This window comes from Coffea arabica, chromosome 5e (assembly GCF_036785885.1).
Source record: "Coffea arabica cultivar ET-39 chromosome 5e, Coffea Arabica ET-39 HiFi, whole genome shotgun sequence".
Taxonomy (NCBI): Eukaryota; Viridiplantae; Streptophyta; class Magnoliopsida; order Gentianales; family Rubiaceae; genus Coffea; species Coffea arabica.
Window position 1 is genome coordinate 43,197,820 of NC_092318.1, and position 12,107 is coordinate 43,209,926.

Below are 12,107 nucleotides of genomic sequence, written 5' to 3' on the forward strand. Positions count from 1 at the left end.
ATAAGTGATATTCCATATATAACTAGGAAGATGTGTTGTTATTATTATTCAAACTTTTAAAATTTTCAAAAATTATCAAAATTATAGTACGACAAAATTTTATTATTTATAAGGTTATGTGAAAGGTCAAAATATTTTTCACAATATTTTAAAATATATAAATACAAAAATATTTTAAATTATACATATAATCATGTATTATACAAGTATATTATGAGTACTTACTAACTAAGATGCTAAGTTTTAATCATTAATAAAACATTTTATTATTATTTCAAATAAACTTCCTAGTATTGGTTTGGTATAAGTTTTTTTAAGCAAAATAATACATTTGCGCCATAAATTAGTAAGTTTTGGTCATTAATCAAATTTACTATGTTATAAGTAAGAATTACTAGTTATGTATGAAAACTTACTATTACTTGAACTAAACTTACTCTCCCAAAAGTATGTTTGGGATATAAAATAGTAATTTATTTTTTAAAAAAGTAAGTTTCATCTTTATTCCAATTTACCTTTTGAGACACAAAAGTTACTAATTATTACGGTTAACTTACTATTTTAGATAAGAAACTTGCTTCCTTATTTTTAGGCATTATCCTATTTAGGTGAATAGGTCAAACATGTAATCAAATAGTCGCTAAAAGTATAATAACCTGTTATATCAGGTAAAAACTGTTTAGTTACCATAACTATAGTTACTACAACATTTTCCAACTTCTATTTGTACCATTCAAGCAGTTGGACTAGTGGATAACGCATGTGCAGTGGGTCTTTTTTTCTTTCAATCATCCAAGAAGTATCCAATGACTATTTGTCATTTACTTTCTGGACACTAGCAATCAACGTGCAGAAAAGGGGAGAGCACTTATTTTTGAGGTTTTGCAGATCTTTCTCGTCTCCTTTCATATTTGGGAACTGTTTCATCTCTTAAATTGAGATCGATACATTCTGGTTCCCTTGTTGATCTTCCTTTTATTAGATGGCCTCCACTAGTATCACTTGTATTACTTCCATCTTGGATGATCTGCAAGCGCTGGATTATCCAGAATTTCCAAATTGGCCGCAGAAGTACCTGAGACGCATGAGACACATGCTAAGATATCTGAGAACATTTCTTCTGTGTGCGAGAAAATACAGCAACGATGATGTGCAATTACTATTTGACAACAAAAAGAACCAGGCAGATAATCATCATGCAAGCCTAGAAGCTCTGGCAGTTCGGATTGGAGATGTTATTCCCAAGTGGGCAAAGGAGATCCAATCTTCTGATCAGCCTTGGAAAGTGGTCCATGATTTAGAAAAAGACATGGAATCCTTCGAACAAGAAATTTGCGAATGGTACGTCTTTTTCTTGGGTTCCTCGTCACGGCAGTCCAGTAATTCGGTCGTTCGAAAAGATGACCTTATGGAATTCATGGATTCTCTTCTGGAGAATCTAGTGAATTATCTTCCAAGGAGTCGGCTGCCACATCAAGTTGGACTAATTAAAGCCCTTGAAGAGAAGCTGGCGTTCATGAAAAACTTCATCCGTTTTCTCACACTGCATGGCGTTGAAAACACAGAATTGGGACCTTTGTTGGTTCACACTGAAGCTGTGGCTATCAATGCAGCAGGCCTCTCTTATAAGTTCCAGTTTAAGAAGGGTTTCGGATCGCCCAAGGATATCAAGGAAAGCATTTCGGAACTGCCGCAGAAGATTATTCCTGTTGAACCGCAAGTCCTTGAGACTTGTATCAAGGCCCTGATTGCTTCAAAATTATCAAGACAATCATACGGAGATACAGATGAGCGCATATTGAGAGACTTCTACCATTCTCTCCTGTGTAATCTTTGGGAGAAACTAAAGCATGGTACTTGTCCTGTGATTTTGCGTCAACTACAAATGTTTTACGAGGGGCTCAATTCCTTGAGAACCATTTTGAAGGAGAAGCCAAAGGAGTTCGATGAGAAAGTAAGAGATCCTACTCGAGTCGTGAAATGTTATGGAGGAGATTTTATTTCCCCACTCTCCCTGAATGCAATCAAAGACGCCATACAAGCCAAGGATATGGATATCGTGTGTTCTGAGTTATTGGAAATAATTAAGCTCATCGATGCAGTAATCACAGAGAAGTGTCCAGAATCATCATCATTCACTTTTCCTACGACCAATGGACTGGGCTTTGTTGATTCCCTTCTAGAAAAGATGATGGATGTGACAAGTTCTGAGGCTGGCTCGATTGCTTTGATCGATCATCCAATTCAAAAAGTCCAGGAACAGCTTGTCTGTTTACGTTCTTTGCTGTGGAAAATTGTGGAGCTGCAAAATGAAGATGAGGAGGTCCAGGCAATTTGGAATCGTCTTGTTGGGGTGGCATACAGGACAGAGTTTCTTATTGACTCCTTAATAACTGGAAATATCTTAGATTCTTCTTCAATGTCCATTCATTCCATTTTAGAAGAAATGAACATCATTAAAGCTGCGGCCTTGAAGATTGGTGATAGCGAAAGACTTGGTGGAAAAGTTAAGGAAGTAACGAAGAGATTCAATCACATGCCACAAGAAGGAAGTAAGCCAATAGTCAATGATGTGGTGGTGGGATTCGAGGATGAGACGGCATCGATAATCAATGGACTCAGAAATGGATCACGCCAAGTGACAATTGTTTCCATTGTGGGTATGCCGGGATGCGGTAAGACAACTTTGGCTAGAAAAGTGTACAATGATTCTTCAGTGAAGTCCCATTTTTATGAGCGTGCTTGGTGTACTATTTCTCAAATATATCAAAAGAGAAATCTGTTGCTTCAAATTTTGACTTGTATTGAGTCCAAGCTTCCTGAGGATGTTTTTAAGATGGGTGAAGAAGATCTGGCTCTTCAAGTCAAAAGACGTTTGCTGAAAAACAGATATCTCATTGTTTTGGATGATGTATGGGACATTGATGCATGGAACGGATTGGAAGCCTCATTCCCTGATGATGGAAATGGAAGTAGAGTTATCTTGACAAGTCGGCTCCGTGGTGTTGCTCCGCAAGACAAACTCGACCATGAGCCATATTCTCTTCGTCAACTCACTCCTAATGAGAGCTGGGATTTGCTAAAAGGGAAGTTATATCCTGGACAAGATTTGGCTCCTCCAGAACTATGTGAAATTCGACAGCAAGTCGTGGAAATGTGTCAAGGACTACCTCTTACGGTTGTCATTCTTGCCGGAATTCTCTCAAGGATGGACCGATATGGTTGGAAAGAAGCTGTGGAAGGTTTAAGTTCAAGGAATGTTTCTAGTACGGAACAATGTACCGCTACATTAGAGCTGAGTTACAAACATTTACCTGATACTTTGAAGGCATGTTTTCTTTATTTTGGAGCCTTTCCAGAAGACCATGAACACAATACCAAGAGGTTGATTTCTCTATGGGTCGCTGAAGGACTTGTTCAAAAAACTCAGCTCAAGAGATCAGAGGATGTGGCAAATGATTACCTGATGGAACTTATTAGCAGAAGCTTAGTCATAGTTTCGAAACCAAGATCCATTGATGGGGTCAAAGCTTGTCGCATTCACGATTTGTTATATGAGTTTTGTGTGACAAAAGCCAAAGAAGAAAAGCTTTTGCAGCGGGTACGTAGGTATGATGACTTATCTGCTTTCACTGTGCCATGCTACCTACGCCGCTTATGCATTATTGATTCTAAGGTCGAGCACTTTGACAACTTGAGGTTATTTTCTCCTGCCATACGCAGTCTATTATTATTCAGTCACGATGAAGACAGTATTAGTTTTGACCTTCGATTCATTTTTCACATCATCAAACTTGTCAAAGTGTTAGATTTGAGCCAAATTGGACTCGACCCCTTTCCTAGAGAGGTAGAACTGCTTGTTCACTTGCGCTACTTGGCCATTCTAGGTCGAGGTAAAATCAGTCTCCCATCATCAGTATGCAATCTCCCGAATTTGGAAACTTTGATTTGGCGAAATTCTTCAACTCATCGTTCAGTTTCACTACCAGATACCATATGGAACCTGAAGAAACTAAGGCATTTACAACTAATTGATGAGGTCGATAAGCATTATTGTTTTTTTTTCCCTAGAGACAATCTTGACAACTCGTCACAGTTGCGTGACTTAGATTTCTTGTCCTGTTTGTCTCTCGATCCTGAGGAAAACATCAGCAAGCTGTTGAGAAAGTTTCCAAATATCCGCAAGCTGAGATGCTCTGTCAATCTGAAGCCAGATGTTCAATATCATGTAGCAATGAATTGTCTAAGTCAGTTAGAATCACTCAGTCTGAGTTGCGTTATTTACGGCGGTGGCCGATATCAGTTAGATTTCCAATTTCCTTTGACTATTAAAAAATTGACCCTATCTTATTTTCGCTTGCCATGGAGCAAAATGGCAGCAATTGGAAATCTACCCAATCTTGAGGTGCTCAAATTACTCAAACAAGCCTTTGAGGGGGAAATATGGGAAATGGAAGTAGAGAAGTTCCCTAAAGTTCGTTTCTTGAAATTAGCTTCCTTGAACATTGTGAAGTGGACAGCCTCCTCCGAGTATGAGTACGAGGAGCAGTACTATTTTCCTCGTCTCCAGAAGCTAGTATTGGATCGCTGTGGAGCGTTGCAGGAGATCCCTTCTTGTTTGGGAAATAGTTATGCCCTTGAAATAATTGAGGTGTCAAAATGTCCCAGCTGTACCAGTTCATTGGAGGAAATTCAGGAAGAGCAAAGAAGCAATGGATATACCGATCTGAAGATCCTTACCTCATAATGGACGATTGATCTTCTCAAGTAAGTTTTTTAAGTCCTTTACTTATGTACTGCTACGGGTTATGTGTATCTGTTTAGCATCAAGATCAAGTTGTTCTTTTTCTTAATAGTTTTTCTTTTTCTTTTTTGTAATTAGTACTGGAAAGCTGCAAGTTTTTGGAGGAGATCCCTTCTTGTTTGGAAAATCTATCAACTCTTGAAATAATTGAGGTGTCTAAATGTGCCAACCGTACCAGTTCAGTGGAGCAAATTCAGGAAGAACAATTAAGCAGGGGAAATACACTGATCTGAAGATCCTTATTTCATGATGGATGATTGATCTTCATTCTACTTTTCTTTTTTAATCCTTTACTTCTGTACACATACTGGTTATGTTGTATCTGTTGAGCATCAATTAAGATCAAGTTGTTCTTGTTTTCTTTGCAAGTTTCTTGTTATTCCTGTGACCGAATCTTGTATTGGGACATATACGTACCCCAAATACTCTGTGGAAAGTAATTTTTCAATAGTAGTGCTGTGCTCGCACAACTGAGTTTGCAAATTTTCCAAGAACTTATATGTCTTTATTGGTTTGAACTTTGAATTACAATAATATTCTATTGGGAGATTTCCGGTAGTTAACAAAATAACTTTTGATACAAGCACATTCCAAAATTGATTGTTGTACAAAATGAAGGAAGAAACCCAAAAAAAAAAAAATTTCTTAAAACCCTCCCTAGATTCTTTCTGTTAACTACTAGACTTTAGATTCGAACCTTGAATCTAACATCAAGGAGAAGCCAAGTTAAGAGAGTTAATTGTGCTAACTTCACTTGAGCATCGTCATAATCCTAAAAGCTCTCTTTATTGTTTTAGAAAGATTATGAAACTTTTTGTAAAGTTGTTTATTAAACGTTTTAAATTGTTCTAAAATTGATATCTTGAAAACTATTGTATAATTTTCAAAATACAAAAGGCCTCCCAAAATAGGTAACATTCAGGAAAAATGTAGAGGGCAAGGTAAAAGTGGAACATTTTTTAAGAGATTTTAGCATAATTTTTCGGGCCACGTACCCCAACTTATATAGTTTAAGGGGAAATAATGGCATCAAAGATGGACCTGGAAGGGCTCCTCCAAGTCCAGATACTCCTATCCAAAGATTTAGATAATTCTCCTGTTCATCCTTAAAATTCTAAAAATTTTCAAAAAGCCCTTTAAATTTGAATATTTTGGAGCCGCAACTATATATTTTAGTTTGCCAAAAAATCTACTCATATTATCTCTACCTTACCCCTGTATACTTTTGTTGTGGTTCTACAAGCGAAACACATTACATGAGCGAGTAGCTAAAAGTGAATTTATAGTATCCAAAAACATAAAAAACAGTTTTAGGTGACCGAAAGAAAAACACATACATTCTCTCTCATGCTGCGTTTGGATTCAAAATTTGATGAATAATTTGAAATTCTCTCAAATTCCTGTAGTTGTTTAGATTATTTAGGAGGTATTTGAATTTATAAGTCATCAATTATTCTAATATTATATATATATATATTGATAATTGGTGAATTACAAAGTCAAATGCTTCTTTATCAATCCAAATAACTAAAGTGGTTTGGATGAATTTTAAATCTTTCGTTAAATTCGCCAATCCAAATGAAGCCATAAAGTTTTTTCACGACTCTATTGCATTGAAAACAACTTTGCAAGTGATCTAACAAACAATAAACAAAAAATTGTGCAAATAATAAATTTATTCTAGTAGTTTCAAAGAAATTGGATGGCAAGAATTACTTCAATACTTGTAAAATGATTCAAACTCGACAGAATTCAAAATGCCTTTGCGCTATCGATGCTGCGTATATATGTTAGAGACAAACTACCAATTTATAATTTGAAAATATACATAAATAAGTTGAAGATTCAAAACATTTTCATCTTAATTTAACATAATAAATAGTGATGCATTTCCTCCTAATTGTGGTATGCTGATGACAAAATTAAAGTAACCAAACTTGGAAAACTTACATAAGCAAAGTTGAGGTAGCCCCAAATGCAGCAAAATGTTTGAAACAATGAGGAAGTATGATTATGTAGTCACTAATTAAAAAGGTCCATCTTGTAATCAATCTGAGACTAGAAATTCAGCTACCAAAACATGGTACAATGTAATCCTTAATGGGACTAGTAAATTGAAGGAAACAAAGAAATCATCTAGCAACCGTACTAAATATGCAATAAAATCATTTGATGCTAATATCACTTAATCCACCAAACCATCCAGGCTCCACATCTGCTCGAAAGTTGACTCTAGAGGGTGGTTGTGAAGCAAGTAGAGCCTCCTTAATGTTGTTTAGGATTCCTTTGTCATAGGGGTTTCCAGAGCTCACATACTTTTGGTGAAAATGCTCATAAGATGTCTGCACGAGGCATAATATAGAAATTCCATCATAATTTGTTTAAGCAGCTATTTAGACTGGCTTTCCCCTTCTATATTTATGTGCCAAACCAGAAATTTCCTCAAAGCTGTGCACTTTAAATAATTGTTGTACCGAAAATTCAGTACTGTTCTCAAAAGAATTGCACGTTAATTAATATATTTGACATAGACGAAATACAAGCATGCAAGAAAAATATGCATTAATTCAACTTTGAGATAAACCGTGATGATATAAGTACTGTTGGCATAAATGAAAGTATAAAGGGCAAACCTGGTTTATAGCAATTAGATAAACATGATAACAAGAAAAGCCAGCAAGAAAACACATGGCTACAAAACTGAATAATGTCAATGCCACAGTCTCCGGGTCATTTCTTAGCAATCCAATCACCCCATTTCCATCTCCGGGCAATTTGTGATGTAGAGATTTGCATGAGAAGATGAATATGAAGGCAAACAAGAGCAATCCTGTCAATAGAAATGTTACGTGAAGCCGATAATTCCTCTGCATTTTGAAAGAAAAAAATTAAGAAGTTATAGTCAGTAAACTAATTTTAATGCCAGAAGGACTTGCAGGGCTGTCACCGTACATACCAGTCCCACACAATGCCCGATCCAGGGGCAATGGTGATCGAATTCTTGGATGCAATTGTTACAAGTTGCACAATGACAAGTTCTTGGTGGACGATAAATGTTACAAATGTTACAATACTTCAACTTCACCTCTATCCCATTTATGACAACTACCCTTGATCTCCTTCTGCGTTTACCAGCATCAATTGTTCCTAGATCATTTCTAGGAATTATACCAGGATCAATGGTACTGACATATACCAAGTTCACAAGAACCTGCATTGCATTACGGGCAATATATAGTTACATCAGCGAAAGGGCATTCAGTTACGTTCACAACTTTCTCATACAAGTGTGTGTGTTTGTGTGTGTGAAATTTAGTTTAGAACTAACAACTGTCGTCAAAATTGAAGATGTTACGATGATGGCCGGATTCCTTATGTCACTTGCAACATGAACCGCAAATGTCCAACTTGATAGACTAATAGCAATGGCAGTTAAAATCAGCCCTTTTGGATCCGGACCACAAATCAGTCTCCCCTTGAAAAAGAAAACCTACATTCAGAATAAGACGTCCAACATCAAATCCTCCATTTTTTTTTTTTTTTTTGCGTAAGCATCAAATCCTCCATTTCTCCTTTGATTTAAACCAATAAACTAAAAACTTTATCAAGATTCAGCAAAGTGCAATGATAAGAAATAGCTTTGGAATGTAAAGCAAGAGCAAATGGAGGATTACATTGTTTCCAGGCCAAAAATGGTAAACTCTTGCTTGTTCAAGTTCGTCGCCGCCTCGACAAAATCGAAAAGATTTTTCTTGAACCACCCTTTTGAACCCAATTATTTTCTCCCAAAGAGAAGAAAGCAGTTTCTTGCTTTTTGCTTGAAAACTAACTTCAGAATTCTTATCTACCTTCTTTCCTGATGACATAGTACTTTCTGTAGGTTGATCAATTTCTAATGAGGCAGCATTATCGATAGCTTGAGCGACTGAAGAATTTAGGCTGCCGTCTTTCTCTTCACTCGCCATCCTCTCCATTCTCTCTGTGTTTCTACTATCTAGACTCAAATTAAGAACTTCAATTGGTAGATGATAACCAACCCGGTTGAAACTTGTGACTGGAAAAGATATTTCAGAAAACTGGAAGCGGTTACTATTTTTGTCTTCATTAGGTCCAAGCCATCGGGTTAAAGCGTGCACGCACTACCCGGATGCAACATAAAGGAAAAAAAGCCTGTAAACTCACTGATCCATTTTGCACACAGGGGAGGAACCCACTGAAATGGATGGGTCAGCGGATTCCCAGTGGATGCTAGATTGAACCAGTAGATCACTATAATAAATTTGGGTGTGTTTGGATAGGAGATTATTAAAAATATTATTTGAAATAATTACTATAATATCTTTTGTGATATGATATATGTGAGATAAAAATTTGTATTGAAAAATGTGTTTGTAATGCAAGTAAATAATTTTTTGACAAATAGCTGCAATCGAAACATAGCTGTAGTTTTTTAATACAAAATATGTCGTATGACATCACTAAATAATGTTATAGTAAATTTTTACTTAATTTAACGAGTTATAGAATGCTAATAATTGTGAGAGTTATGACAAATAAAAATGTAATTAGTAATCTACCCATCCTTAGTTTTAGTATGAATCTTGTTAAGAAGTTATGAGTCTACAAATGTCATTTAGAGTGATCTTCGTTTTGAGAATTAATTGTTAGTATAATATATCATTTTGTTAATGTATTTCTAATTTGTAAAACAGATTTTGAGCAACAAGTTTTAGTAAAAATTTCCAAATGAGTTTTTGTCCTTAGTAGGAAAGGCATGAGCAAAGCCTTCCTCAACAATGGAATACTGCAATTCGCCGATTGTTTCACCAGACTCAATGCAAGCACTATTTCCTTCAATATCAACGCTAATTGACCTAAGTCAAGTATGATGAATGGAACTTCAGACCTATAGGACGTGCCCTCGAAATCATGGCCGCCACTTCGAATCCTCATTTCGTTTGCAGCACATGACTGTTGCTTCAACGTGATATATAGTATTCTAGAGGAGTGATTATTGCCAAAGGTTTTGCTTTTGTGCTTGATACAGAGAACCTAAGATTTTGGATTGAAGATTCCACGATGGGTAAATAAGAAGAGTTGTTGGGGAGATAAAAGAACATTCAGAGCTGAGATGTTTGATGACATGAAGCTATCAGGAATGGAACTTGAGTATGATGATGGAATTAGTAAGGAAAACAAGGCAGTGAATAACAGAAACAACAGAACTTTAGATGTTTCTGTCACCATTTTGGACTATGATTCCCATTAGACACAATGTAGACTCAAAACAACTATGAATTGCTCATCTTATTTATATCCATTACAATTGGCTGGGACTGATTGTCATATAAATTAAGAAATACATGCAAACTTGGCCTGCAGGCCCGCTTTAAAAAAAAAAAAAAAAAAGCTGTATTCTCTCTCTTGCATTGTAAGAAATCGTGATTGTAAGACTTATTCTCAAGTGAAGACACTAGCTAGCTCCGAATATGCAGTTCTGGTCATTTAAGATTTTTTGCATTCCCAATCTTGTATCAATTAAATATACAAGTCTGCCTAATTAATAAAATTTGTTTATTTGGGGTTCTCTTATCATGTCAATTTGGGACAAAAAAATTGGTAGCTTTAATCTTAATAACTAGGCAGACTTGTTCTTTGCTCAAAACATATATGCAGTCAATGTATTTTTTGGAATGTCTATTACGAAAAAGCCATTTATTTTGTCCTTCTTTCAGGGTTGCCTCCGGCAATAAAGAGCCAAACGTCGAACTTGTGGAACCTTTGATGTTGTCTCACCAAGGAACCATGCATATTAAGGTTAATATCTATTATTGTCTCATTTAATTTAGCTTAATAGCTTTTATGTGATCTTGTCAACTCATATTAAGTTGCTTGATTTTTTTGACTGCCAAATTCCATGACCAATCTGTCATTAACTACGTACATTATTAGTTACCAACTCATTTCACCTTTAGAATAAGTGTCATTTGCTTTGAAGTCTTTCATGTTGGCTTATGCTAAATAAGCCTTAAAAATGTACAAAATCTGAATTAGAATGCGTTTGAAAGCATGATGATTAAGTGGTTTCAATATGACATCTATCCCTCATTCTTTGTTTTGGTTCTTCAGTTACATGCACTTAGTACACAACACAAAGAATGTAAGCCAATTTTATTTTGTCCCACAAAAGTTGTAAATTCTCTATGCTAAAGTAACAGCAACTTAAAAGATTAAGTTTAATTGAATGGATTGAGCTATCAAACAGATTCTAAATAGTTTCAATATGACATCAATCCCTCATTCTTCGTAAATTCTCTATGCTACAACTTAGAAGATAAAAAAGAATGCTAGAACTATATACTAATCCCTAATTTTTGTATCTTTATTGTGTACCTTTGGCGTATAGAATAGAAAATTTTGGTCACTTCCTTACAAAAGGTCGGATGTTCAAATCTAATTGCTAATATAAGGATGTGTTGATAGACAATACGTACCTGTAAGGCTGTATTGGTGGTCAATCTGTAAAAATTCCTGTAAACCATCCATGGTTTCGGAGGCATGCCCTAACCCATGGTGTTGATTAAAGCCAACCCCATCCAAACTTTTTGGTACCAAAAATTTTTGTTTATTTACTTGAATTCTCCTACTTTGCCCTTAGGAAACAACAAAAAAGGTGGCGAGTATGTTTTCCCTTTTTTTTTTTGTAAGCCCTTCAATATTTTGTGGTCAATTTCACTCTTTCATTTTTTTTTTAAGTATTGACTTGCAACATTTAATAAACTCAAATCTATTTACACTGGTTAAACAAATTAGTCTGCTTTAAATTCAAAACTCAAGAAATACAAAAACAGCTAAATATATTTTCAAAAACTATTGACACATTTTACTATCTTTTTTTTTTCCGAACACGATAGATTTATTTCTATTTTATACTATGAAAAGGGGTGTGACCCAGTATACCCAAGAGGGGAATCCAGGGGGATTGAACCATCACCAGTTCAGATGGGTGCGTAACCGCTGGCAAAACATTTCAGGAAGCTCTCTGGATTTTAGAATGCAAGTCAAAGGATTTGATCTCTTGATCAGCTACACCCAAGTAAAGCCTTGAGACTCTCTTGGTGACTAACTAGTCAAAGTAGTTAGTTGACACATTTTACCAACACCTTTTGATTTCACGAATACTCATTTCCAATAAAAGTTGTATGATAAATTTTCCATTTGGAGCCATATCTGGGTCTTGTAGTTGTACCAGATGATCTATACTGGGTGCGTTCCTGCCCCAAATCCATCAATAATTGGACTA

At 35.7% G+C, this 12,107-nt stretch overlaps 2 protein-coding genes across 2 annotated transcripts; one reads left to right on the forward strand and one right to left on the reverse strand.

Annotated features, from left to right (window-relative positions):
- The first annotated feature begins 788 nt into the window (after positions 1-788).
- LOC113687429 (putative late blight resistance protein homolog R1A-3) lies at positions 789-5,158 on the forward strand. The gene is made up of 2 exons (XM_027205040.2): positions 789-4,767; positions 4,883-5,158. Exon 1 carries the CDS (start codon positions 983-985, stop codon positions 4,745-4,747), a length of 3,765 nt encoding a protein of 1,254 aa, XP_027060841.1. The 5' UTR covers positions 789-982; the 3' UTR covers positions 4,748-4,767; positions 4,883-5,158.
- A 1,811-nt stretch (positions 5,159-6,969) lies between these two features.
- LOC113687430 (probable protein S-acyltransferase 7) lies at positions 6,970-8,778 on the reverse strand. Its single transcript, XM_072049735.1, has 5 exons — positions 8,479-8,778; positions 8,133-8,294; positions 7,761-8,015; positions 7,438-7,671; positions 6,970-7,146 (listed from the first exon to the last, which is right to left on the reverse strand). Exons 1-5 carry the CDS (start codon positions 8,776-8,778, stop codon positions 6,970-6,972), a joined length of 1,128 nt encoding a protein of 375 aa, XP_071905836.1.
- Between the last annotated feature and the right edge of the window lie 3,329 nt (positions 8,779-12,107).

What these genes read in the sequence shown, in the direction of transcription:
- LOC113687429 (XM_027205040.2), top strand. Translation starts at nt 983, where the DNA reads ATGGCCTCCACTAGTATCACTTGTATTACTTCCATCTTGGATGATCTG.
- LOC113687430 (XM_072049735.1), bottom strand. Translation starts at nt 8,778, where the DNA reads ATGGAGAGGATGGCGAGTGAAGAGAAAGACGGCAGCCTAAATTCTTCA. An exon ending in ATTTTTGGCCTGGAAACAAT is followed by an intron (nt 8,295 to 8,478) that starts GTAATCCTCCAT and finishes TTCTGAATGTAG; the next exon opens with GTTTTCTTTTTCAAGGGGAG. An exon ending in CTTCAATTTTGACGACAGTT is followed by an intron (nt 8,016 to 8,132) that starts GTTAGTTCTAAA and finishes AATGCAATGCAG; the next exon opens with GTTCTTGTGAACTTGGTATA.